The 26,708-nt window shown below is 37.8% G+C and overlaps 1 protein-coding gene across 1 annotated transcript in view; it reads left to right on the forward strand.

Annotated features, from left to right (window-relative positions):
* Positions 1 to 11,522: 11,522 nt before the first annotated feature.
* The window catches only part of ERC1 (ELKS/RAB6-interacting/CAST family member 1), a gene marked incomplete at both ends in the record, with an annotated part of 99,878 nt that continues 84,692 nt past the window's right edge, over positions 11,523 to 26,708 (forward strand). The window contains one exon of the mRNA XM_010291652.1: positions 11,523 to 11,939. Within this exon, the coding sequence (XP_010289954.1) occupies positions 11,523 to 11,939 (417 nt within the window). The remainder of the gene's footprint in view (positions 11,940 to 26,708) is intronic.

Below are 26,708 nucleotides of genomic sequence, written 5' to 3' on the forward strand. Positions count from 1 at the left end.
CTTGAACTCCCTCAAGGGGGTATTGTGTTGCCTCTTAAAGGTCACAGAAAGCTCATATAGAACTTAGTGTAATGTGCTGTGTTCTGCTTTGCCATCAAAGGTGCTGCTGTCATTTCAGCATGAGGGTAAGTGCCAGAACATTTTTATCAGAGGTTTTTAATATGTTCTTTCACAGGGATAATGAATACTGTGGCCATATTCTAAATTTATCCTGAAATTCCAGTAACACTTTTGATCTGCCTGTCTTCCCAAAACTATACTCAGCATAAGAGGTTTGATGTATCCAGAAAGAAACATTTTCAAGTTTGTTCCTTTGTGAGTGTAGCCAATATTTCATGGCAGAGAGCTGAGAAGAAAATATGTATCATGTCAAAAATGCCACAGGTTTGAAAAGCCTTAGCTGAGTCTCACTGATGGTTGCTGCTATTGTAAATTCTGTTATAAATGGAATTCTGTTTTCTTCCTCCTTGTATTTCAAAGGAAATGAGAAAACTTATGAAGATGGGATGCATCTCTTCCATTTGGCAAGAACTCAACTTGCTTGTGAGAACTTCAAGCCCTACTCTTGCCAGATAGGCTTAAAATGATTGCTGCTATTGTGGCTGACTGCTGTGCATTGATGACTCTAAAAAAAGCCCATACTTCTTACTTCAGGAAGGGACAATGAATGAGGGGGTGTTTTCTGTATATAGCAGCGCACAAATTATAGTCCTCTACAGTGGCTGGTGATGTACCTGGCTACTGCTCTTTTTTCAGCTATCATCTTAGGCCTTTTGGATTTTGTGCCAATTAAGTATGAAAGCCTGCAGTTGTTCCTTATTGTGGCTTAAAACCAGAAAACCACATGCAAATGCTTTTCCAGGAGACTTGTTTTACTTTCCCTGAAGAATTGATGATATGGTGAATGTGAGAAGATGCAATGTGTACAATTACGTATGGGATAGAAGGCAGGTTGGAGAGACTATGAACAAGTAAAACAAGAATGCAAGTATTACCATGTGCCCTTGTTTCAGCTGGGATAGAGTTAATTTTCTTCACAGAAGCTGGTATGAGGCTATGTTTTGGATTTGGGATGTAAATAACATTGATAACATACGGATGTTTTTAGTTTTTGCTGAGCAGTCAAGGAGTGTCCAGCTTCTTGTGCTGGCCTGCCAGTGAGAAGGCTGGGGGTGCACGGGGAGCTGGGAGGGGACACAGCCAGGACAGCTGACCCAGGCTGGCCAAAGGGATATTCCATACCATACGACATCACATTCAGTATATAAAGCTGGGGTCATTCGGAGTGATGATGTTTTTCTTCCCAAATAACAGTTGCGTGTGATGGAGCCCTGCGTTCCTGGAGATGGCTGAACACCTGCCTGCCCATGGGAATTAGTGAATTAATTCCTTCTTTTGCTCTGCTTTTGTGCGCGGCTTTTGCTTTCCCTATTGAACTGTCTTTATGTCAACCCATGAGTTTTCTCACTTTTACTCTTCCAGTTCTCAGCCCCATCCCGCCAGGAGGGAGTGAGCGAGCGGCTGTGTGAGGCTTGATTGCTGGCTGGGGTTAGACCATGCCACCATGACATAGCCAAATTGGTCCCATCTTCTTGTGAAACAGTGGGACAAGGTGTTGGGCCTACAAGGCTTCCACACTCTGTAGTCAACTGCCTAAGATGACTTTTGCCTTGCAAGGTTACCATTTAATCAGCATAAGGAAAATTATAAGCAAGCTGGCAAAGCCTCATTCTACACATGGTCTGAAGCAGCAGCTGGTTTTTGCTGTTGGTTATCTCCCTGTCTTGGTTGCACATTGTGCAAATACTCCATTGGCAAGAACTTTCCATGTGTCACAGTATAGCCGTATGTTGTTTAGGAGACGCTGAATGTCATGTGTTCTATTATTTGACAGGATCAGGTCCTTTGTGCAGTCTTCTCACATTTATGGGCATATCTGGTCATCTGATGCTTTTCTTGCTCAGGAACGTGCCTTAAAAAAGCCAACAAACAAAACCCCAGTAAATTTCAGTGTTTTCAGATTGCTGGTGAGCCACTGTCCAAATTTTATAGTTCAGTCTGATGGGGCTAGCAAATATTCCATTTCTTAAGCTGAGCAGCCAAATATTGGTCTCTTGAGATCTTATCTGGACAGGTGTCCAGATTTCTGGACAATTTCTCAATTGAGATGTCTCAATTTCTGGAGGCACAAGTTTGGAAAGAACACCTGCTGCTGTGGTCATCAGTCCATAGTCTCTGAGCATTGGGTAGCTCGTGATCTTCCGCTGTTGCTTGCAGGTGAAGGATGCCATCATGCTGCACTCCAGATTGACAGGAACAACAAAGTATTGTTGTGGGCAAGCAGAAGTTGAAAAGCTTAGAGTTTTATATTAAAACTAATTCTTTGAAATATTATCAATTTACATATCACAGCCTACCTTGTAATTGTTTCTTCAGTCCTCAGCAGTCACAAGTTTGAAGTATTCAAAAAGCTTTGAAGATCAGGCCTACTCCATATTTTATACCCTTACATGAAAGTTACAGGGTTTATGCATACAGAGGCAGTTATTCAAAATATTTTGGTCAAAATACTCTTGTGGACCCATGCACATTGAGATTTATGCTGTAATCTTGCCAAACCAACTAGTATAGCAGAAGGTTTACATTTGGGTTTGGGGGGGATGGCAAGGAGAGGGCGATGTGGATAAAGTAGTCAACAGCTTTCTTATGCATTGATTTTTCATATAGTACTCTTTTAATATAGATTATCAGCTATTTTTCCTTTTTAGAGTATAGTGTTGTTGTATGCTTATGTCTTGGAAAATACCAAACGAGACAGCAAAGGTTGGTGTAGCAGAACACCTTTTATCTTGGATTGATTCCTTGCATCAGCGAATGGAAAGATATTTGCTGACTCCCGAATAGAGGTGACTAATAAGAATATGTTTTTGCAGAAAAGCTCCTAGTCTATTAACAAAATAAGTCATGTTTTATGTAGATGCTATTAATTTGAAAATATTAGACATTTATAAATATGTAAATGTTAAAATTCTCCTTCTCTCAATACAGTAATAATTTCTAGTTACTTTCACAGGATGAGAGGTTCAGAAAAGCTGAATTTGGAACTTAAGCACCTATTCCACGGATGCAACATTTAGAAGTAATCTATACCAGGATGAAATTGGGTGTGTTTATACACATGCAAAATCACGTAATATCGAATTCTACAAGTTCTGTCATGGCTGGCCTGAATTAGATCAATCTGATGTTGGTGTGTAGCTTTTTTTTTAAAAAAAATGAAGATCCATTTTATCAACACAGTTTGTGACAAAAGAAGTTTGTGCATGCCAGACAGGGGGGACAGGAACTGTAAAGAATTACCTTACTGCAATGTGTGAAACTGCATATATGCAAGGACTCTTGTTCCTTTAGCAGCATAACAGCAAATAATCAAAGCTCATCTTTGTATAATAAATAAAACATGATATTTAAGTAGCATAATGCTAACCCAATTTGGACAGTCTAGAGGAAATATGAGGCTAAAATCAGTATGAAAATTGTCAATTCCAATGAGAAATTCTAAACCTTTGCCCTAGTCCCAAAACACCTGTTCTCAAGAAAGATAAGGGGCATTTAAAAGAATCCAGTTTCTGCACTCCAGGATCATAGCATGGTGACACTCAAAGTGTGTGAAATGTAGATGCCAGAAGATTTGCATGAGAAAAAGCTTTTGAAGCATGCTAAACTGCTAATGTAGATGTACGTTTGAAAATTTAGACACATGGTAGCTGTGACTAACTGGTATGACTTCAGAAATTATTTTCCTTTGTCTTTTATTGCCTGCTAAACCATTTGTGATATCTGCCACAGAAGTCAAATTGGTTCGTCCCTTAAGATGACAGAAAACTGTCAGAATTATATTGATAGTAGTTCAAAAACTGATAGTTAAACATGTTTTTCAGAAGTTTACTAGGTTTGCCTATGCTTAATCGGAATTTTTATTCTTACCACAGAGGTAAGTGCACAAGTTTCTTCAGGTTAAGTTGTATTTTTGCTATTCATCAGGTATTCTATAGAAATTGCCCATATATATGCTTTATTTCTTGAAAATATAAATAGCTTACTTTTTTTCTTTGTAAGATAAGCTGCTTTATGTTTACCATAGGTAAAATCTTTCATGTGCACATTTACCACTGAATAACTGGTGTACTGCATTTATTCTGCTTTACCTTGCAGCCTTTTTTGTGCGTGTACCTGTACACTTATGTATGAGGTGATTACATTGCAATTTTGGTTCTTCTGTGGCTACAGGTTTATTAGGTTGTTTCTGATCTGCTTACTTTAGGAGTTTAAATTAATTTCTGCTGGTTTGCTTGTGGGGTTTTTTTGTACAGACAGGGGCAAAGGAATTAGGCTGCTGCACACTGCCCCCTTAAACCAAATGAGTCATTTTGTGTGAGTCTAGTTCAGCTGACAAATGTTATTACTGACAACTTAAGCTCTTTATCTATAGTACTTTTTTACCATCTTGCCCTTCTGCTGTCTCAGAGATAATGCAATATATAGTTGTCTTTAAAATACAAGTCCCTTCCTTTGACTCTCACAGATTAAATCCTATTAAAATCATAGCTGTATTTTGTATCTAAACTAAACTTTATAAAAATCACCCATTCATTTCCATTTAAATAAGGGTTTTGAAGCCCCTGATCCGTCTTACAAAGAATATGTAGCATTTCTGGAATCAGCAAGTTCTGTTTCATCACAACCCTGCTGGACACCTGACATTAGCCCTTTTTTCAGTTTCTTTGCGTGGGCTGCAGCTGAATGTCAGCAGGGACTCCCTCAGACAGCCAGGCCTTTGCTTCTGCAGTGCATTCAGCAGAATCTATTTCCCAGAAATGCTGCCAACACATTAACTCTTTGCGAATGGGAGAGAATGATTTCCCATAGGGGCCAAATCCTATTCTAGCGTTTGGCATGTGATCTCTTTTGAGCTTAATGTGGTTCATCCTCTTACAAATGTTCGAAACGCTTTCATTGTGAAGACCATGAGAAGAATCCTCATAATGCAAAAGTTTGTGATTGTGCATGTGGATTTGCTGGCGAGAAAAGCATCTGCAAGTTCCGTTGTTTTCTGGTGCTGTACATTTGAGTGTAGACCTTACTGAATTGTCCTTCTGACATAAAATATATCGTAATTAATGTATCTTTTCTTTCCAGAGAAGTAGCATTGTAGTCATGATGATCTAAAAACAAAAGCAAGGCAGTGTTTGTAGGTACTACAAGTACATCTATTTTAGACCTGGAAGGGTTTTTGTAGCTGAAAGCTTGTGTCTCTTTCCCAACTTTAAAAATAGTTGGCTGAATAAGTGATTAGCTGTAAATTGGCATCTTCAGAAACCTAGTTTTTGGCTGATTAACACATTAATATCTGTCTCTTTTTTTATTTTTTATTTATTCCTGGGTTGGATCCTGAAAAATAAATACAGAAATATGTGATATATTATAAAAAATGCAAACCTGTCCTATGTCTTTCCAAGCACTGACGGTTTTCTACATGAAGAACAGCTTGTACATGTACATTATAATAATGTAACCAAATACATGCACATCATAAAGCTGTCATTCAGTAAAGGATGTACTGGCATTGTGGGTTAACAGTAGAAGGAATCAGGAAATTCTCAGTTGCTGAGTTTGTCAATAATATTTTTATAAGAAACTTTTATTGAATCTGATGATTTCAGCAAAACTTGTTAGGAAAAAATTTCTTTCCTCTGCAGTGGAATTTCTGATTAAATATTAGAAAAGAGTGGGATGACATCAATCCCTGAGCAGGAAATAGACTTGGTCAGGGATGCTTACTGGGAGATGCTAGGAGGCCTCATGGCTAATTCAGAGAAGGACCCTGAGCCGAGATTCATCTTCCTTTTATGGCACTGAGATGTGAGATGTAGGTTTAAATTCCTAAGTCAGTCCAATATTCAGATATTTGTACAAAGCATAATCTGTCTTAGTACCTTCTGTAAGAACATCTTATTAGAGATACACCCAAGAACAGCTTATTGTCTACTGACTAGAGCCTGATTTGGGATGTATGAAGATGATGAGTAAGAGCTTGAACCTTTATCTGAAGCTGAAGCTCCTCTAACATGCTACTAAATATTCTAGTAGGACCTCTCTTTTTCTCCCCATCCTTTCCATCACACCATGTTCTCTTGCGCATGAATATGAAAGTCTTCAGTGTTCTCCCAGTGTAAGAGGAGAATATTTTTTAAGTCGTTGAGTTTTGCAGAATGTAACAATGCTTCTCACCTCATTGTGACGCATTTCTGTGACACAGTGTCATATAATTGTATATTATGTTTTTCCTTGTTGCTAGGAAAGAGTAGGAGGTTCTCTTCCTTTTTGCTGATTGTTGACAGGCATCTCTTGAATGTACTGAATTTTTACTTGGTATTCCAAAAATTAAAGTAGTTTCCTTGGTTAACCTACTTAGAATTTAAATCCAGGAGATTAAGGAGAACTTAACTATAGAAGTGTTCAGTGCCTAGGTGCCTCACCTCTGTTGCAGAACGCACAGTCTAATTTAGGCATGTAAACTTCTTGAATAAAGTATGGGATGACTTCTATATCTGATTATGGTAGCTACGAAGACAGTATCTGCAGCATTAATAGCCCAAATCAGGTGACCAAAACGAAATGGACAAATGTGTATTGGAATCTTAAACACTGTAGCTTGGTAGGTCAAGCTCTGTCTTGCAAAGATGAGTGTGGAAATCCTTTCTTTGGAAAGCGTGTCACAATTTAGTCCGTTCTTTCAAAATCATGCTAGCAATGGCTGCCTCCTTTTGATCTAAAATGTTGGGTTAGAATACAGGTCTTGCCTGTAGAGTATCATTTAAATTCCCTTTTCTGTCTGAGGATGTTAAAACGTACATCCCCCACTTCCTTTAGAATGGTAAGATGATAAACATTTAAGTTAATTGCAAGTATTGCTATTCAGGTCTTTCTGTTCTTATGTGTTCTACCAATTAGAATAAGAAGCTGTGCTCTCTTTAGTATTTTCTGTCAGGCCTACTGAATCTTTAAATATTTCATGCAAAATGGAAAAGCTTCAACAAGGAGAGATGAAAAGAGATGCCTGCAGCAAGGTTCTCAAACTCGCCAGTATAGCAATAAATATGTTGCATTATCCTGAGACTGCAACAACAGGACTGCTTTGTGAACCAAGTATAAGGGACTTCTGTATCATTGACTGTAGTCATACTGTAGGTTGGAAACTTATCTAACCAATCTGCCAAGGTGTGGGAAATGTGAATTTGAATCCTGTTAGGTGGAGGCGAAGATTGAATCATGTTCTGCTACTTACAGATGTAAATTTTATGCTGCTGGATGAAAGGCAAACTCTGTCCCTGTGTAGAGCCCAGTTAACAAACATTGAGTTGCCCCATGGAAGTAATACAGGCAGAGGAACACCTGCTAAAAGGTTATGTTTGCACCTTGCCCTTTTAGGATTTACATTTGAGGTGGGCCTGAAGGAGCTTAGCTCTGTCAAGAGAAAAGTACATTAGACGTAATCAGCAAGAGATCTACTAGAGAACTGTGCTCACAAAAATGTCTTTTGTGATTTGCATGTGTAGTTATAATTTGCAGTGAGGCTTAAAGACCAATTTTCAGTGCTTGAAAAAACAGGGAATCCTCAAGGTGTGAAATAAGAGCAATAACGACCTTTAAGATCAGCAGGTCCAACCATCAACGCAACACCACCATGCCCACTAAACCATGTCCTGAAGTGCCACGTCCACATGTTTTTTGAAGTATAGGTTCAACATAATTGTTTTGACTTTAATTTTGTTGCCTTTATTAAACTAATTAAGAAAAGTGTGATTGGTACTTATTCATCAGAATATGACATAACCAAGCTCAGTGGTATTAAAAGTATTTTTACTTGTTTATGTCTAGGTAAGACAATTTCAACAGCATTTTTCAAGTTAGATTGAGGTCTCCAGTCAGGTCCTAGAAATAGGATTAAGCATCACTGGCTAGTATCGCATGAACTTGGAAAATATTTTGCCTTTCTGGGATAGTCACTGATTTTAAAATGAAGTCTGAGAAATGGATAAGAAGCTAGTAAGACTTGCCTGGTCCTTCAGAGGGAAAAGGATGTTTTCTCTGAAATGATGTAGAAGATGAGCTATGTTAACTGAAATTATTTATTTAGTTAGTTAGTTTATTTATGATGCCAATTAATAAAGGGTTTTGTTCCATTATTCTGAAAATCATAAAAAAATTTTTGGAGAGCAGAGCAAAGAACCCAGTTTGCATACATCTTGCATGTTGGAAAGGGGTGGGTGTCAAAGGCATAGCATAATTTTTTATGGTGTATTTTCCAGTTACCTTGCACATAATGAAGTTTGTTCTCAGCTGGGCAGCTTAGAGAACAGTGATAGTAATTCATAAACTGAGTCCTAACCCTTCCTCTCACCCCACCACCTCATTTTTCCTGGGAAACTGAATTCAAGGCAGTTGCTGACCATTTGTGTCAGGTGTTCCAAACTCTCTTGTCCTTACTTAACAGATTGATGGATACCAATAAATACTGTTTGTCACTGGTATTAAATTTTATTCCACATCATGTTTCTGAATCATATAATAGATTTCAGTTCTTTGACCCAAAAGTTGCATGGAGGCTTTTCCAACTTCGGGGGACGTAAGTTTGTGGGTCTGAGGCACAATTTTTGCCTATGTAATCTGAAATGAGATTTTACTGCGGATCAAATGGTAAAAATGCGGGAGTTTGGTTGTAGTGATTTAGTCCATTGATGTTTATAAATAACCCAAGTTTGATTCTGAGACAGCACTGAGTAGAGGAAGTAATTTCATTTAGTAGATGATGTGGTTGTTCAGAAGAAGCTCTTTTCTAGCCTGAGAGAAAGGAAGTGCTGAAGTGGCAGTATGTGGAGAGGCAGGTGGAAGCATGTGGGAATTTGTTTGTTAGCTGGAGGAACAACACACAGCTGGGCTGTGGATAAGTAGGGCTTCTCAGATACAAATGGAATTAACTCGTGTGTGGAATTGTAAAGTTGTTAATCTAGTGATGTTATTATTTAAGTTCAACAAAATTTAAGGATATTCTCTCACTGCTGCTGTTGTAGACCTACTGACTTTATTGGTGTTGTATAGGTACAGATGAGGCAAATCTTTTCATGAGTGCAGTAGGTTTTCTCTTACATCTTGGTCAACATACGGTAATTGAACAGATGTAGTAGTTTTGCCTACCTGCACACTGGCATATTTGTGGTAGTGCCTCAGTTTTAAGGCTTGAATGTTTTCTGACATTCTCACTTTGACTGTGGTTTGGAGAAATGACAATAACTGAAAATTGAAATCTTTAATTAAAAAAAGAAAAAGTTATTTCTAAAAACATTTTCAAAATCCATATTGATTCCTTTGAGATATTTCTTTTTTCTTACACTGCTAAATGCTGACTTGAAAATAAATCGGAGCATCCACCAATATATAAACATGATGCACTTTTTAGAACAGAGTAATTTTCCCCTCACCTAATATACCTGTGCTATGTTATCACAGAGATTCTATAAACTAAAGTGTCATTTTAAATTAACAGAATTAGTAACTGTCAAGTATTGGGTTATTGACATAGAAGAAAAGACAATTATAGCATCTTAAATCAATCATGAAACCATGCATTTAAGCTGATTTCAGTTTATGGCGATACCATTAAGGGTGGTTCCATTTTCTTCTCCACCAGCTCCTTCACTGCATGCTCCCACCCCTAGTTTGCACCAGGATCAGCATCGGTGTAGTCACACTGTCAACTGGATCAGAGGTTGGACTGCAAAGACGTTTGGTTTTGATGGGGCTGGTTTTCAGCCAGGTGAAGTTTCGATCCAGTTGTCAGTGCCAGCCACCTAAGGAGGGACAGAAAGCTGGACTGCTCCTTTTAATGGCAGTGTGGACTTAGGTGAGCCGATTGTGAAACAGCACCTTTAGCTTTGAAAAGCTCTTCTTAGTCCAGAACACAAAAGAAGGGAAAATACTCGGTCTCAAATACTGACCTTTGTAAAGAAAATGGGATTGGACTGCCTTTATGCACCATTCTGTACAACCAAATTAACTGTTAATGTTTATAAAACAGGTTATAGGTAGGTAACTGTGCTGCAAATACTATCTTCTATTGCCTTTTCATAGAATCACAGAATAGTTGAGGTTGGAAGAGACCTCTGGAGGTCAACTGGTCCAACCCTCCTGCTTAAGCAGGTCTACCTAGAGATGATTGCCAAGGACCATTTCCAGATGGCTTTTGAATATCTTCAAGGAATTTGAGCTAAGAATTGTGATAAATATATTCTTGAAGTAATACTTAAACCCAAATCTTTTTACATCTCCTCATTTCACAAATATTTGAGTGAAATGAAGTACTTGGATTTATGTCAAACATATTAATTTGGCGCCATCTTTACATTATAGACCTTAATGCTATGTCTCCTCTGTCAAGCTTGGTAACAGATTATAATTCTAACTAACTAATACTTTAGTTCTAGTGAATACTGGAAGTACCTGTATTGCAGATACTGATTCTTGTAATATAAAGGTAGGCCTCAGGGATCAGTCCATCTGACTTGTTCATATTCAGACTAAACTGTAAGCGTGTCTGCCACTCTTAAGGGAGTAGAGATGTATCCCATGGTCCGTATCTCATCCCTGGTAATCAGATCTTTGTTCAGTGTGTTAGTACTTCTCCGTTATCGTATTAATACTTCGGTCTTGCAGAGAAGAAAGCAAATGTTTATCTAAATATGAAGTGAGGACTTTTTTCCTATGTAATCTGCTTCTCCCATATTATCCCACTATATTAACCCACTGTGTTCAGAGTCATTGAGACAGGATTTATTGTTTGCACAACCACAAATTACTGCTGATCATTTGATTGACTTCACATTCTTCTTTGTAATATGGTAATTTCTATTTTGTACTAAAATCCTCATGCATAAAGTTGTATGATGTGACCCTTCTCCCCAGTCAGCATGTATCCAGTTTTCTATAGTTGTAGTTCTTCCTGAATGCTGAAATCAACTGGAAAATCTGTGCTATGTGTACTGTTAGTACTGAAGACCTTGGGAGCCTTCAGGGCTGATTAAATTTTATTAGATGGTATGTAAATTCTAATAGTCATATGTCCCTCTGCTTTGTCAAGATAGTAATTCTAGTCTAGGACTTCTTATGCAGAATTCTCCTATAGGGTAGGAAAGCATTTGGAAAAAAAAAAAAATATTTTAAGGTCTCAGCTTACCAACATATTCCTATACTGACATTTTCCCATTGGAAACAGCGACTCACTCAAGTTGGTAGAAGGCGGGGAGTCACTCAGGCAAGAGGTTTCTAGTGCTAAGTAACCACTACGGGGCATAGAAGGAGGGACTTGAATTTTCTGTATAACCCAGTCCACCTCAGTTCTGCTTTCAAAGAACAATGTTAGTTTGTGGAGGGAATCCTCTGATTCTATTTCTTTATTCTTTTAGCATATGCAGATGACTATCCAGGCTCTCCAAGATGAGCTTCGGATCCAGCGGGACCTGAACCAGCTGTTCCAGCAGGACAGCAGCACTAGAACCAGTGAGCCCTTTGTGGCAGAGCTGACGGAGGAAAACTTCCAACGACTTCATGCAGAGCATGAGCGCCAGGCCAAGGAACTCTTCCTGCTACGTAAAACCCTAGAAGAGATGGAACTGCGTATTGAGACGCAGAAACAGACCTTAAATGCACGTGATGAGTCCATCAAAAAGCTGCTGGAGATGCTGCAGAGTAAAGGTCTGTCAGCAAAAGCCACTGAGGAAGATCATGAGCGAACAAGACGGTTGGCTGAGGCAGAGATGCACGTGCACCACTTGGAAAGCCTTCTCGAACAGAAGGAAAAAGAAACCAACATGCTGAGAGAGGTGAGTGACCAAGCTCTGGGTTCACCCCCAATCTTAAGCTCTTCTCTATCTCCTCTCCATTTCACAGCTGTGAGGAAAGAATCTTGCATCCTCTCCATCAGCTGTATTTTACATTGCAGACTTGACAGAATTTGTCCCTGTTTTAAAGCTTCTTTACGGCTTCTTTGCATGTGCTTTCTCTTAGGCCCCACTTTCTCCATCACCTCCATATTAAGCTCTGTCACACAAACTGTACAATTCATTCTTCCGTTCTATTTCGTTTGAGAGAAAGTAGCTACCTGTATTTAGGAGAGAGCTGAGAGAAATCTTTGCAGGAGTAATGGATGATTGCTCCACAGTTTCCATGGAAACAGTCGTCTTGCTGTGAAGGGTATTTGATAAAACTATTAGCTGCCCTGGATGCACAGCCAAAAAAAAGATTACTTAAAGGGACACTGCTGCACACATAGTAACCTCTTGCACTCATTCCTCTGAAAACAGAAAAGAAAAAACATTGTTATATCTGTATTGCACCTTAGAGGAGTACAATGGCAGGCATTCTTCACTATTAATCATCCTAAACTAATTATAATACGATATAGGCTACATATAAGTATCTTGAAAAAATAAAGGAAAATAAATAAGCTGTTGTGTAGCCAGTGTCGTTATATTTCTTGATATTGTTAAATGCATTTTTCTCTTGTCAAGCAGCCCATTGAAGTATTCTAATATTAACTTCTAAAAGGCTAGTAATTCAGCATGTGTTGTGTACATACACAGGTATGTATGTATATGTGTGTATTCACTAATGATAAGATTTTCTGTAAAGATTATTTTACATACATCTGTAGATTGAATGCATGAGTTGATAACTATACATGTATGTGTAGTATGTGTGTGTGAATTTAATGACCTGTTTGGGGCATTGTATGTCTACTTTGTGGTTCAGCATTTTTTTGAAAGCATGATGCATACACAAGGTTTATGCCCCCTCTCTAGAAAGCCAGGGAAGCAAGGTCTGGCACAGAGTTTTTTTGAGATGAGTGTTTGTAGCAAATACTTCTTAATACTTCTTATTCATATGCTTGCTGTGGCCTGACCCATTGTACTCTTGCAAGCATTTATATAAGAAAGCTAGAGCTCATTGCATTTCTGAGCCAGATTTAGGCCAGATTTATTTTTTTAGAGCAGTAATCTCTTGAGTGTCTGGAGTGAAGATAATATGATTCCAGAGTTTCTACACTACAGTTTTTCCTTTATTTAGCAACCAATGATAATTCTGTTCCAATTCTTGTTTCTATTTCAGGAAGAGCCCCAAATGGCTTCCATTTGTTTCTGCTTTAAGTCCAGCAACATAAATGAAAAGCTGGCAGGAGCTGTGTAATTTTTTAGGAATGCAGTTGCTTTTATTTCTGCTACTGATGAGTAGATGTTGAGAGATAAGAATTCTTGTCTCATTCACACATATCTGGAAATCATCAGTCTTTTAAATCCTAGCCTTTATGCTAAAAGATTTCTTGGAGAAGGTAGAGATGACTTACTGACTTGGAAAGTGCAAATGCTGTTTATCTAACATTTAAAAATTAATTACTCCTTGCTGCTCACCCAGCTGTAATGTATTGAGAAAGGTAAGCTGAGTATACTGTAATTTGTAGCTCAAGCCATTGATACGGTGTGGGATCCAGCTGTGAAGGTGAGCACCTTAGTGGCCTTGGAAACATGGTGCCATGAGTAGAGATGCCAGATTATCTCCTTATGGAACTGGGTCAACAACCATGTGTTGTCCTTGAACTCTGAGCTAGACCAAGCTAACTGAACTCAGGCTTGTCTGCATGAAACTCAGGTCTCATGCTTGGGGCTCCAGGAGGCTGGAGAAAATCAAGGGATGTTGCTGAACTGTAGTTGACTGCATCTGACTTCCTGAGCACCAAGTTGCTCTGCCTCTGCAGGATCTTGTTCAGAGTTGCTATCACTGTTCCACACTTGGAAGTTGTCTCTGTGCAGGACCTCTTAGGTGCGTCTGCATCACCCTCCTCAGCTAATTTTCCATTACGTGTTCATCAGTGTTTCTGTAGTTTTAGGTTTTTTTAGCCTTTTGCTACCCCAGATACTAAATACGGAATTTTTGAGCTGCCTTGAGAAAATCAATCAACTTTCTTGATGGTTCTATATCTAGCATTGCCAGCATCTGGAAAGGCATGCTAAACTCTTCTGCAAATACTGCTCTTAAAGGAAGCATTAGTATCTCAGAGAGATTCACATGTGCTTGGGAGGTCAGCTTTTATACTTCATGTTCTAACACATTAGAAAAGCTGAGAAAAACTTTAAGAGCATTTTGACCATCTCAGCTAAAGCGAGTTCTGAGATGTCAAAATCCACTAGTACTGTTTCTGACTTTACAAGCGTGTTAGACTTCTGGTAAAAAAAATTTGCTGGGAATAATAATAAAGATCCACATCTTGAAGCAAAAAGGTATCCTTCCAGTTTTCGACTTTGAGGCCTACATGTAATTTGAGGTGTGGTGTTGAGACTCAAGGTCATCAGACAGTTTCTCAGACAGATAGTGCAGGTGCAGTGGCCCGCAGTCTGACCTTGAAAATGAAGTGTGACTTCATTGATTTCTTCAGCTATTGATATTACTGTGATAGTACTAAAGATTGCACTAATTTCCTAAGGAAAGGAAATTCCTAGAGAGCCCAGATTTGTGGTTCTGGCAAGATCATAACCAAGGAATAGCTGTAATGGTTCAGGCGAACGATCCCTTTAGTCCAGCATTCTGTTTCACATAATGGCCATATGCAGACACCCAGGAAAGGGTAAGAACAAGGCAAACATGATACTTCTCTATAATGCTGTCCCATCTTCCCAACTATTTACAGATAAGGGTTTTCTTGAACTTTTGTGACTTGTCAGTTTAGTATCCTCCAGGGATCTGCCATCTGAGTACATGGTCAGTGTCTTCTTAAGCCCATGTAAGCTTTTGCAGCTGTAGCATCATTTGGTAAGTGATTCTACAGGCCTACTCTCTGTTGCAGAAAGAACCTGCCTCATTTCTTTTGAGTTTTTCTACTTTATCTCACAGTAGCTTCATTGACAGCTTCTTGCTCTTAAGTATTCAAAAAGTGTGTCAACATGGTGCTTCAGGACATGATTCAGTGGGTATGGTGGTGTTGGGTTGATAGTTGGACTTGATCTTAAAGGTCTTTTCCAACCTTAATGATTCTGTGATTCTTGCACTGGAAGACGCAGTGAACAGGTGATTGAGACTCTGTGCCACTCACAATTTTAGATTTGTCATATCCCTTCAAAGTTCTCTCTTTTCCAGGCTGAAAAGTCCAATGCTACTTAATTGTTCCTCATATAGAAGATATTGCATATCTTTGATCATCTCCCAGAGCACTGTCTCAGTCTCCCATACCCAGGTTATGGAATGGATTCTCCTGCAGAGAGTGAGAGGCATCTCCATAAGCAATCTGACTGTCTTGGGCTTTTCACAGCCAAGCATCCAGCATAGGTTGTATTTGGCAACTCACTAATACAGAGGGTGTCTCATTAATACGAAATAATGAAAAATGAAATGTCTCATTGAACATCTGAACACAGACATGGATCTGGATGCCCTGACTTCAGCAGATGACAGTGTGGCTGCATCACATTCCTCTACCCTAGAAAACAAGCTTAAACTTCATAGCTTATAAAAAGATGGCTGCTATTTTGAATATCCCTTCTTAAGTCTTAGTGAAAATTATTCACATTATTGTTGGTATTCTAGACTTTCAGAAACAAAATTATTATCATACCAGCAACAAATACTTGATGAAATCCAGCAGCTGGACTACAGCTTCCAGAATAGCTCCCAAGTTACATTAACTGCCACCTCATTGTTCCAGACTCACCTGTTGCAGAATTATCAGTGATGGCAGTGACAGCACATAGCTCTAAAGATAACAAAGCCTGCTGTGCTCTTTTTGACAACCTCTCTTGCTCCCCACTCCTAAAATGCTAGATGCAATGAGTAGAAATATGTTTTTCTCAGATATACAGAGTAATCGATACACCAAATATCAGTGCAACTTATGGCAGAATATAATGTGATTGTGTCCACATCTGGTGTTCTAGACACTTGAAATACTTTGGGCAAACTGTGATTTGTAAGGACAGTCCAACACAGTTACACCAACTTGGTTGAACCTTTCTCTTTTGAATTGTTCATTACTATCTGTCTTTAGGAATATATATCTGAAGAAAGAACTGAAATCATAAAATTCTAGCATCATAGTCAACAAAGGGAACTTCCTGGGAGTTCTTGGAGAAGAAAGTTTAGGCCAACTTTCTCATCTGCCTAGAAGAAAGAGTAAAACCAAAACTATCTGTATTGTTTCTACCCGGGGGGAGCAAAAAGAAGCTGCTCCTTGTGTATTATTGTCAGAAATTTGCCAAACAGCTTCGTCAGTGTTGTCCCATTTTCTTACTCCTTCACAAGAGATATCAGCACAGACTTTACAACAGTAGTTAATCTGATGACTTGTTTATCTCTGGGTTGCTACTGGACGTACATACTCTGCCATCCAAATACATCTGTGTTCACAGCAGTGCTATGGCATATACTAACTGGAGTCTCCAGGATATACTGACATATCACTGCATTTCTCCTGCTCAGGTACGGATGCTCTTTGATGTCTTAAATCATAAGAACTGAGGAGGATGTATGGGGGCAAGTTGCCAAATATATTCTCTTCTTTTCATTGGCCGGTGTGCTTATTGGTATCTACCCCATACACCTATGAAGCTGTCAATCCCGTCATGCCCTGTATAATACATATTCAAAGTCCTGATAATATACGTGGGCCTAACCATTGACTTTTCTTGAAAAGATGCAGTAGAAGTTGTGTACAGTGCTCGTTCTTCTTCCTTCATAAGTTTTACCACATATGTATAATGAAGGATGTCTAAGTCCTGCAGGTGACTTGTGATGGGCTCTATGTGGCTGTTGTCTGCAAGAGGTCAAAACCAAGTCACCCTTTAAATTAAACTGTGATCTTGTAGATATAGCATTCTCCTGGGAAAAGGGAGTGGTTGGCTCAAACTTTGAGGATAAGCAGGTATTGAAGGTGGGGTGGAGGTGGTCACTGAAATATCAGTGTAATAGAATGGCAACGTAGTTCATCATGAAGACTGAAACAGGTTTGATAGACAAAAATTAGACAGTTATTCCCTGAACTGTGAATCCAGGTCTGGGACAAATGGCTGGTTACAGCCTTTTATTCAGAAACAGAAGGAACAGTCTTTATCTAGAAGGTTTCTTCAGGAGTCGGTTCTAGGTTCAAGGTTTGCATGTTACAGTGGTGTGGAATGAGGAAAGAACCAAGAGCAGCTTTGCACTTTGTGTCACAAAAACTGTGTTTGGTAGTAAATTACAGTTTTGATTTTTTTTTTTTTTTAAATAATTGGGCCCATTCAAGCAAGGTGGATTTTTAATATAACCGAGTGCAAAACTGAATTAAGGAGTTAGGGATGTAGTGCTTAACAAATAAAGGGAGGTTTTGTATGTAAAGCAGTCACTGAAATGGGTCATTCATAAGGGCACTCATTTACAATGAACTTAAGGAAAGACGCTATGGCAGAAAAAGCTATTATTTCTTTTCATCTTCAGTGTTTGGTTAAATGGCAACCCCACAAAGTCCTGTTTGTGAACTGTATTACAGTTATCTAGTATGGCCTTATTGCAAGAACTGATCCCTGTTTGCAGCTATTTTGAATCGAACAATGCGCACTTTTTCTTCTAGGAAGTAACACTAAATATCTGTGAGCACTCTTTATTATGTCTCTACTTAGGGTAGATGTCCGTCAGAGCAGTGAGACACTAGCTGTAGCCTCGGTGCACTAGGCTGTAACATACGTACACATGACCTAGCTTTAGATTATCAAACTTGATCCTGTGATGGCCAAAGAGCAGCACCAAGGAGCTTAGTGAGAAAGGATGGACGTGCCTTGTAGATGTACCATCATAGCAATGCTGAACAGTGCCCAATGAAGAGAAAGGTTGTTTGCCTTATCTGACCAGATTTTAATTAACTGTGACAAGTTTTGCAAAGAAGCTCTTTTTCCGTGCTTGTGTTAAAATTCTGCTCCAGGCTCAGAGAAGGATTTAGAAATTTTAATTGGAGCAATTAGAGTTATCTCAAAGAGCACGTTTGTCCTGTTCCAAGATTTTGCAACATAAATAAGACACACTTTTAGAGAGAATTTTTGGTTTGCTGCAGTAGATAGATTCAGTGACTGGAACTCTTCCTACCATCATACTAGGGGACATCTTTCTGATGAGTTAAAAAAATTAAATTTCTGCTTTTTCTGTTGCTGCTTTATTCTTTCGACATTTTAGAAGAGGCTAGCAGGGAGAAGTGATTTAAATCAAGATGATTTAAATAGTTATGTCTTAATTAGAATCACTTGATTGGCCTAGAAGTAGTTTTAAAACATGTAGAGCTTTTTTAGGTCAAAATTTGAAAAAATAGGCTATTACAACTTGAAAGCATGCATGATTTATTCTTTATACATTTTGGTTTTTTTAATACCATTGTAATTTGGAATGTCTTATGTGTCACTTTGTAAAAGAATGACAGTTAAAAATGTTCAAACATATATAAAATTATTTCCATCTTTCCTCAGTTCAGAGGATAGTAGCTTGGTAGTTCTTAGAAAGTTGAAAAACTAGGGTGAAAAATAACATATTTGTTTCATATATTTCCAGGCTACAAAGAAATCATAAACATCTTCTAATTCTTGTATAGCAAATTTCTGATTTTTATATAATCATTTAATACTGTGTAGCAATTAAGTGAATGGGAAAAAGCAGAACTGCAGTCATCTGTCAGGGTGTTTTCTCTGTGTTATAGTTATGATATAACACATATCATGTGTTATCAAAGTGAAATAATCCATAAAATTTCAATGGGTTTATTCCTATGCTTTTTCTAGCATAGGGGACTAAAATGATAGAGATTTATTTCTTTTAAATTATTTCAAACAATTTTTCTTCTATATGAATGAGGTATTTAGTCTTCAAAGAGGTTTTTTTTTTTATTTACACAAGGTAAAATTTCTAACTAGTTCATGTTAGCACCTCCATCCCCTTTAGATGGATTTTTTAAACTATGTGAAACAATTTAGAAATGCATAAATCTGGCTAGGGATTAGAGGTTTAAAATATGTAAACTTTAATATTTTTTGATGTTTTGTTATATTAGAAGTTTTTCTTTGTCAATATGTATTACATGATTTGCTTTGTTTACAAGTTATAGCTTAGGTATACTTTCCTTGGAGATATTAGTATTATCCTCTATTTTTCTTCAGTAGAGATGCAATTCGTGTAATTTTGTTTTCTCAAGTGTAAAACTTTGTGATAGAAGAAGAAGAACCCTGACAATACCATTAACAAATGGGAAGCTAATTTAAGTAGAAAAGATTTGCTTTTGCACATTAACTAGGAGGTAAGAAAGGAAAAATGAAGACCTAATAGCACATATGTAAGTAAAGTTCTAAATTATTAAGATTTTAATTTTTACTTGACTTTTCTTTAGCTTTTGAATTCACATTTCTGTTGTCAGATTTCAACACAATAACTTGCTCTTAAAAGTAGGTTGTTTGAATTTGTCTCTCACCTTTATCTTGCTTTTACTCTAATGCTGAAGTTTTAAGGGGTTTTGCTTTTGTTTCTTGCTGATTGGAATACTGAGATGAAGTGGAAGCTGTATTTTAATTTTCACTTTAGATGATGCCTTTGTTAACAAACTTAAGTGTCCTAATTTTTGGTTGGATTTAGAAATCACTGTCTGAATGTATTCATAAAATTTCAAAACGTAGAGATGAGTTTCTTTAGCTAGAGGTAACTGAGCTTCAAAGCAACTGGCACCCTCCGTTATTGATGTGTGTGCAATTTTCAGCACATCTTTCAAAGTTATATACTTTACTAATACAATGAGTTTATTTTTCATAAAATTATGTTGATTATGTTTGCAAATGCAGTAAATTACAAATGGAAAAATACAGAAATAATTTCTGAAGGAAGTACCATGATTATTGCTTCCAAACTTGTATAACTATATCTTTTTAGTAGCAAAACTCTAATAGTAATGATATAAATTATACAAGACTCTTATTATACTTTCTTTTTTCAGTTCAGTTTTATGTGTTGCTGAATAGAACTTAAAATTACTGGTATCAAGCACATTCGGAAAAATACTTGTAACAATACTGAAACGAAACAATTGTAATGCTATCCAGTCACCTTCTGGTCCCAGTTAGTAAATGAGTCATGCGGGTTGAAGGGCTCTCCCAGAGGTCATTTCATGCAACCTCCTGCTCAAATTGGCAATTTCAAGTGATGGGGATTCCACAACCTCTCTGAGCACCTGGTCCAGTGTTTAGCTGCTCTCCTTGTAAAACCTTTTCCATATTAACAAGTCAGAATTTTCTGTGCTTCAACTTCTGCCTGTTGCCCATCATCCTTCCACTGTGCACTTCTGAAAAGACTTTTGTCTCCGACACCTCTACAGCTTCAAATTAGATAGTTCTGGAGAACATCAAGGTTCCCCCTAAGCCTTCCTTTCTTTTCAGCTGAACAAACCCAGTTCTCTCATCCTCTCCTTTTACATCGTGTGTTCGAAGCCCTAGCCATCTTGGTGGCTGTCTTTTGGATTCTCTTCAGCTTTTCAATGTCTTCCTTTTACTGGGGAGCCCAAAATTGGGCACAGCCTTCCAGCAGTGGTTTCACAAGAGCTGCATAGAGAGAAATAACTGCTTCCCTCTCCTGGTTGTATACTCTTGGTAGTACAGCCCAGGGTGCAGGGGACTTTTTGTTTCATTTTGGGGTTTTTTTTCCAGCAAGGGCACACTGCTTCCTTCCAATTCATGTCTTCCCTAAATTTCATGTAATCTTCAAACTTGCTGAGAGTGCCATCTATCCCATCATTCAGATCATTAATAAAGGCACTGAAGAGTATCGGCCACATTACCAGCCTCTGAGGATTGTCAGTAGTAAGCAGCTACCCATTAGACTTTGTACTGCTGATCACCAGGCTTTGAGCTAATTTTCCACCTACCTTTTCAACCACTTATCCAGTCTTTTTCTCACCAATTTGGCTGCAAGGATGTTTGGAGGCCATATCGAAGGCCTTAAGTCAAAACATGCAACACCCACTGCTCACCACGTACCCACACCGCCAGTTACTTCATTGTAGAAGAAAATCAGGTTGGTCAGGTATGATTTGTCCTCCACACAATTATAGATCTATTTGATCTTATAGATCTATTAAATAACTTCTAAAATTAACAATAATAGTTAATATTGAGCTGATGGATGCTCATGAAATTTTCCTTTGCTTTCCATCTGGGAAACTAAACTTGTACGTACAAAAGTTATAACATTCGCTTAGTAAGCCCTGGTCTACATGTTGGAGAGTAAAACCAAATATTTTTTAGTTAACTAAAACTATCCAATCCACTGAATGATGCAAAGATCCTGCACAGAACATCATATTTGATCATATAAAGACATGGGTAAGCCAGTTAAGATTAAAAAAGCCAGAATTACAGCTGTGTTTTTAATTACATATTGTATTTTTTTGTTAATTAAAAAAAAAATCACTTATGAAAGAACATATTTTTCTTATTCTCTGTGTGATATGTGCTGCCTGATTATGTAGGATCTGTAGAAAATGGAAGGAATGTCTCTTTTTTTGCTTTGGAAAGTGCTTATCTTGTGGTGCTGTATTTTTAAGCATACAGCCTACTCCACTATAAAAACATCGTTGCTTAAAAGTGCACCTTCACATTTCTTCCAAATCCCATGCAAAATCAGAGGCAGGAGTAGCTAGGGAGTAACAATGAATGATATGCCACGTTATGAAGGAAGAAAAGGTTCTGATTAAATTTCTCCCTTCATTATTATGCACATGTGTATAATTTATTAATATTTTTAAGAAGTAGTGCTGATACCGCTCATTATTGAGGACTCGTCAATTCTAAACCATATTATCTAATTTTCAATTATTTTGGCATCTCTCGGTCAAGAAAAAAACACAGAATTTGTTATTCTTTATGGTGCATTAAAAGCACTTTATCACAGCTATTTTTTACATATTCAACGTTCTCAGTACATTTGATCAGCTGTTCTATATAATTACACTGACCAGAATATTACAGTATTGTTTCTTATTGGAGTACTGTGCTACCTTGCAGACCTACTTGGCAGATGTAATATGATGCACACCTTTAGTATATATCTTTTTTGGGAGTAGATTTTTTTTTTTTAAAGAAAGATAGCTATTCTTAATCAAAAATTGATAGTGTTGAAGTACCAACCCCAACCCTGGTTAAGGTGGCCATACTGTTTAAAACTTCTGGCTCTTTCTAGCCTTCAGTTTCTAGTTATTGAATCTTAATGTTTTTTTGGACAGAGCAACCCATTTTGAATTTTTGTTGCTTGTGAAGGTAGTTTAAAGTTGTGATCAATTTGCACCATAATTTTTTGGTTTTACTTTTTTTTCATAAAGACAGATTATGCTGATGCATAATCTGTTCTTTGAACTGTCCTCAGTATATCAATATAATTTTTAAATTGTAGACACACAGAGCGGACACGATATACTTGTAGTGGTAGTACTAGTGCCAAACAAGTAATAAGGTGTCTCTCCACCGAAAGCTTTTATTGTTTATGTGAAAGAATTGTAGAAACTCTACAAGCTTGTAATAATGGGGCATTAAACATAAAATGTGGAACAAGAATTGGATACTAGAGCATTCTTCAATATTCTTGCCAAATGTTGTGATGATATCTGATGGCTAGAGGTTCCAACTGGCTAAACTGAAAGAAGAAATATGGTGCACATTTTTAATAGTAATAATAATTAACAGTGAAAAACATGCATGTTGCACATAACTTGGGAACAAGTAGCTTTTTTCCCCTTTTTGTTATCTTTTTTAAAATAAAGGAATCATTGAACATATAAAAATATAAAACATATATAAAAGCCACCCCTGGTTATAATAATTTAATTTATGTTCAAAGGGAAGAAAATGCTGAAGCTTACTAATCTGTTATGGAACAATAGCAGTTGCATGTGAAAGTTATTTGTGTATGTAAGTAGAATAAAGGAATAATGCTTTATTAGTATATTAGAATGAATAACTTGCGAAGAATGAAGGATTAGTTTTGTATTTTCCTGATCCTGATATCTGTGTGTTTTGACCCTATGCTTTTAATTATTGTGGAAAGTCCTGTTTTGAAGATAAAAATATTAATTTTAATTAATCTATGTGGTGTGTGTCCACAATAGAATCTGAAAACATCAGAGATATGATATTATAGTGTTTCTCCATTCTGCCACTGAAAGGTAAGTATGTAACCTGTATTTCACAATTGAGAAGGATATCTGTGCACCGCCTTCCTTCAGCAGCCACACTCGAATCTCTGTTCTAGGAAGGTTCAGTCTGCCTGCAGCCCTGTTTTCAGGCTCTTTAGAATCACAGAATCACAGAATCACTAAGGTTGGAAAGGATCTTCAAGATCATCAATTCCAATCGTAAGCATGTTGACAGAATTAAGTCCTTACTATGCTGACAAGAAGTGGTAGGTGTTGTTTTTCAGCAGGTTATGTCATCCAAATCACAGTGGAATTACTTAAGATGATAGAAGGAGGACATTTCTGTTGCCGAAGTCCAAAGCATCACTTCAGACAGTGGACATACGGCCATTTCTAAAGAAAAAGCTTAGAAGAATTTTGTATTTGGGAAAATGCTGTGCAATGTAAAAAGCAGACACTGCTGTGTCAGCATCCCTTTAGTGACTTGCTGTTCTCCTACTGTGTATTCCATCTATTCCATTCCCATAGTAGTAGTTGCTTTTATGTTCTCAGGTCAGAGACCATGTCTCTGCACAAGTGGAGATTATCTAGTATGTAATTGCACTACTAAAATAAAAATAATACATTGTTCAAAATAGACTTTTGCCATATTATTTTTTGACCTTCTTATCTTCTGTTTTCTCAGTTTCTAAAAGTTCACAAGAATTTGTTTTAATTTATTTTCTATTATAAAGCTGTTTCAATTTATTCTACAGTAACAGTCCTTGTATGATTGTACAACTGATGTGACAGGAATAGCTGGAGATAGAACTTCCTGCATTTAGCAAAAGCTCATGCAATTTAGAATAGGATACTTTTCACTCTTGGATCTTTCTTCACCTTTTTAAGCTTAAAGAATCAGAGAATCATAGAATCTTTGGGTTGGAAGGGACCTTTAAAGGTCACCTAGTCCAACCCCCTGCAGTGAGCAGGGACATCTTCAACTAGAGGATTCAACTAGATTTATTCCCTTTTTCCCATACATGAGTTTTGAAGTTAGGAAAAGCAACTTTTTTTTTTTATTATTCTGAATTTGGGGTATTCAAACCCTCTTTTCTTCCTGTCCCATATAACTTTCTTTTAAGTGGACATGAATTTGAGTGTGCTGCCAAAACGTGACTGCTGCATCTTCAACTGTGGACTGTTTTTACTAGTTTGCTCTCAAAGGAGTTAAATGACATTCCTGGAGTTGTGTTGTTTATATGTATATTCTTAGTAGGTGCTCTCATGGCCAAGCAGGATAATTTGGTATTACAGCAATATAGGATGTGTGCTACAATGAGCATTCTCAAATACCACCTCACTTAATGTGCCACATGCAAATTTACAAAAAAGACACACAACATGGTGTGTGTCTTAACCTCTCAGTTCCTGTCAGCCTCAAAGAATTCTACTTCTCAGAATTTCCTCTGAGAATTCAGAAAGGGACTGGAGAATGTGCGACATGTATGAGCCTCTCCAGAGGGATAGTCAGAAGTCATGTTTCTTTCTTATTCAGATGTTTGTGTACTTATACAAGCAGTGCTGTACACTTCAGCCACGTAGATACAGGCCTGCCATTCCAAGACAGTAGAGTGTCTGGATGCCTCTCCCAATATGCTGCATGGTGAATGCATGAATGGAGTTCTTTAGTGTCCACTCTGCAAATTTCAGATATTGAGATATCAGGAGGAAGCCATTCCTGTCACTTGAGTTGTACAAAAGCATCTTTTGAAAATTTCTGAAGGCTCCAGTCTAGCTAGAGTCATACATGCTAAGATACTGAAAAGGTGTCTGTAACAACATTGTGCTGGTGGCAAGACAGAAACTCACTCCATCCAGAGCTCATGAGAAGGACTGACAGCCACAATATCTTTGAATTATGGTGCAATTCTTGAATCAACACATTAGAGCTGGCTGAGGTGGAAACACGGAAAAATATACCACAGCTATCTTAAGGAAGGCAGCTGAAATCATTCCTTATGGAGGAAGACCAAGGACACTGAAGAGGAGTCATGTTTTTCATGACAGGTACTGTTAAGAGCACTGAGAAACAGGTGGAGCGTGTTCGATCTGCTCCCCGTCATATTTCTAAATGCTCAGATTGGTCTTGAGTGTTAGAAGCTCATCATAACTTGTTCTTATCAAGGCAATATGTAGCACTATGATTTTTGTCTCTGATCCTTGATTGAGGGTAGTAGGGTAAGCTCTGAGTTCCTTACGGGCAGAGATGTGGCAGACTGTCCTATGCTTAGTTGAAATGACATTTTTAAAGCAAATTGAACCTCATGATGAGCTGCTTTTCTAACATTAAGTATAGCAGCATAACCAAATCAATTTCAATAAAATATTACCTCTGTAGAGATGGCAACTGGAATAGTAAGTAGTGGAGACAGACTGTAAAAGTGGCTTCATTGGTGTGTCTCAAGAAGAATACTGAGGATGGAGTAGGTAATAAAAGTGACATGAGGATATTGGTCCAGCTTGTACTGATGATATCTTGTGTGCTGACACTTCTTCTGAGAGTGGGCACAGGATACTGTAGAAAAAGGTTCAGTTGGTTGGGCTGACTGCTGTCTGCTTTGAAGAAGCTTACAGCTCTGCTAAGGAGGTGACCCCACAGATAATGCCTGCAATCTCTAGATGCCCCTATGATCAACCCCCTGGAAAGAGCATCTCTGTGTAGTATGTTCCCCCTCCTTAGATTTAACATCACCATATTCAAGATAAAGTGGCTGCCTTATTGATTTAAAACCTGTTGAATAGGTAGAAGCCATATCTGTTTGTAGACAGAAAGCAGCGTGCCCCTAGCCCTGTGGGCAGATGGAAAAGTGGAAGAGTGCTAGAGACCCACAGTGTGGAAGGCTGGCGATGAGGAATGCACACCACCCTTCCTTTGGATATGTACATTACAGGCAGATACAAGAGATCTTGGGCCAAAAGAAAAGGCTGGCTAGACTGTTTAGATTTGAGTAAATCCGTTTTGGGAATGAAGATACAGGTAAGTAGAACAATAATAATGATATTGCTCCACTCTGGTCATGTCAGTGATACGTGACCAGAGGCTCTCAAGTTTTCTGTTGACTATGGGAGAAACAAATATATTTAGAGGGGTTTTCTGATTTATTTTTTCAGGAGGTATTTTTTTCAGAAAATACTACCCTACCCTGACAAAATATACTTGTAAAAATAGCTTCTCAGGAAATACACAAGTACAGTATTTAAAGACAGACAAACGTTCTGCTGGATTTTCTTGTTATTACCATTCACAGGCATCAATTTATGCAAATGTCCTTGTGCCAAATTTATGCAGAATTCTTCTTGTGGCCCTTGTCATATCACTAAGCATTTCTATCTTGCTCACTTCACAGCTATTGTAAGAATATTTAACAATCTTACAAGACAAATA

Source organism: Phaethon lepturus, unplaced genomic scaffold, assembly GCF_000687285.1.
Source record: "Phaethon lepturus isolate BGI_N335 unplaced genomic scaffold, ASM68728v1 scaffold3857, whole genome shotgun sequence".
In the NCBI taxonomy this organism is placed as follows: Eukaryota; Metazoa; Chordata; class Aves; order Phaethontiformes; family Phaethontidae; genus Phaethon; species Phaethon lepturus.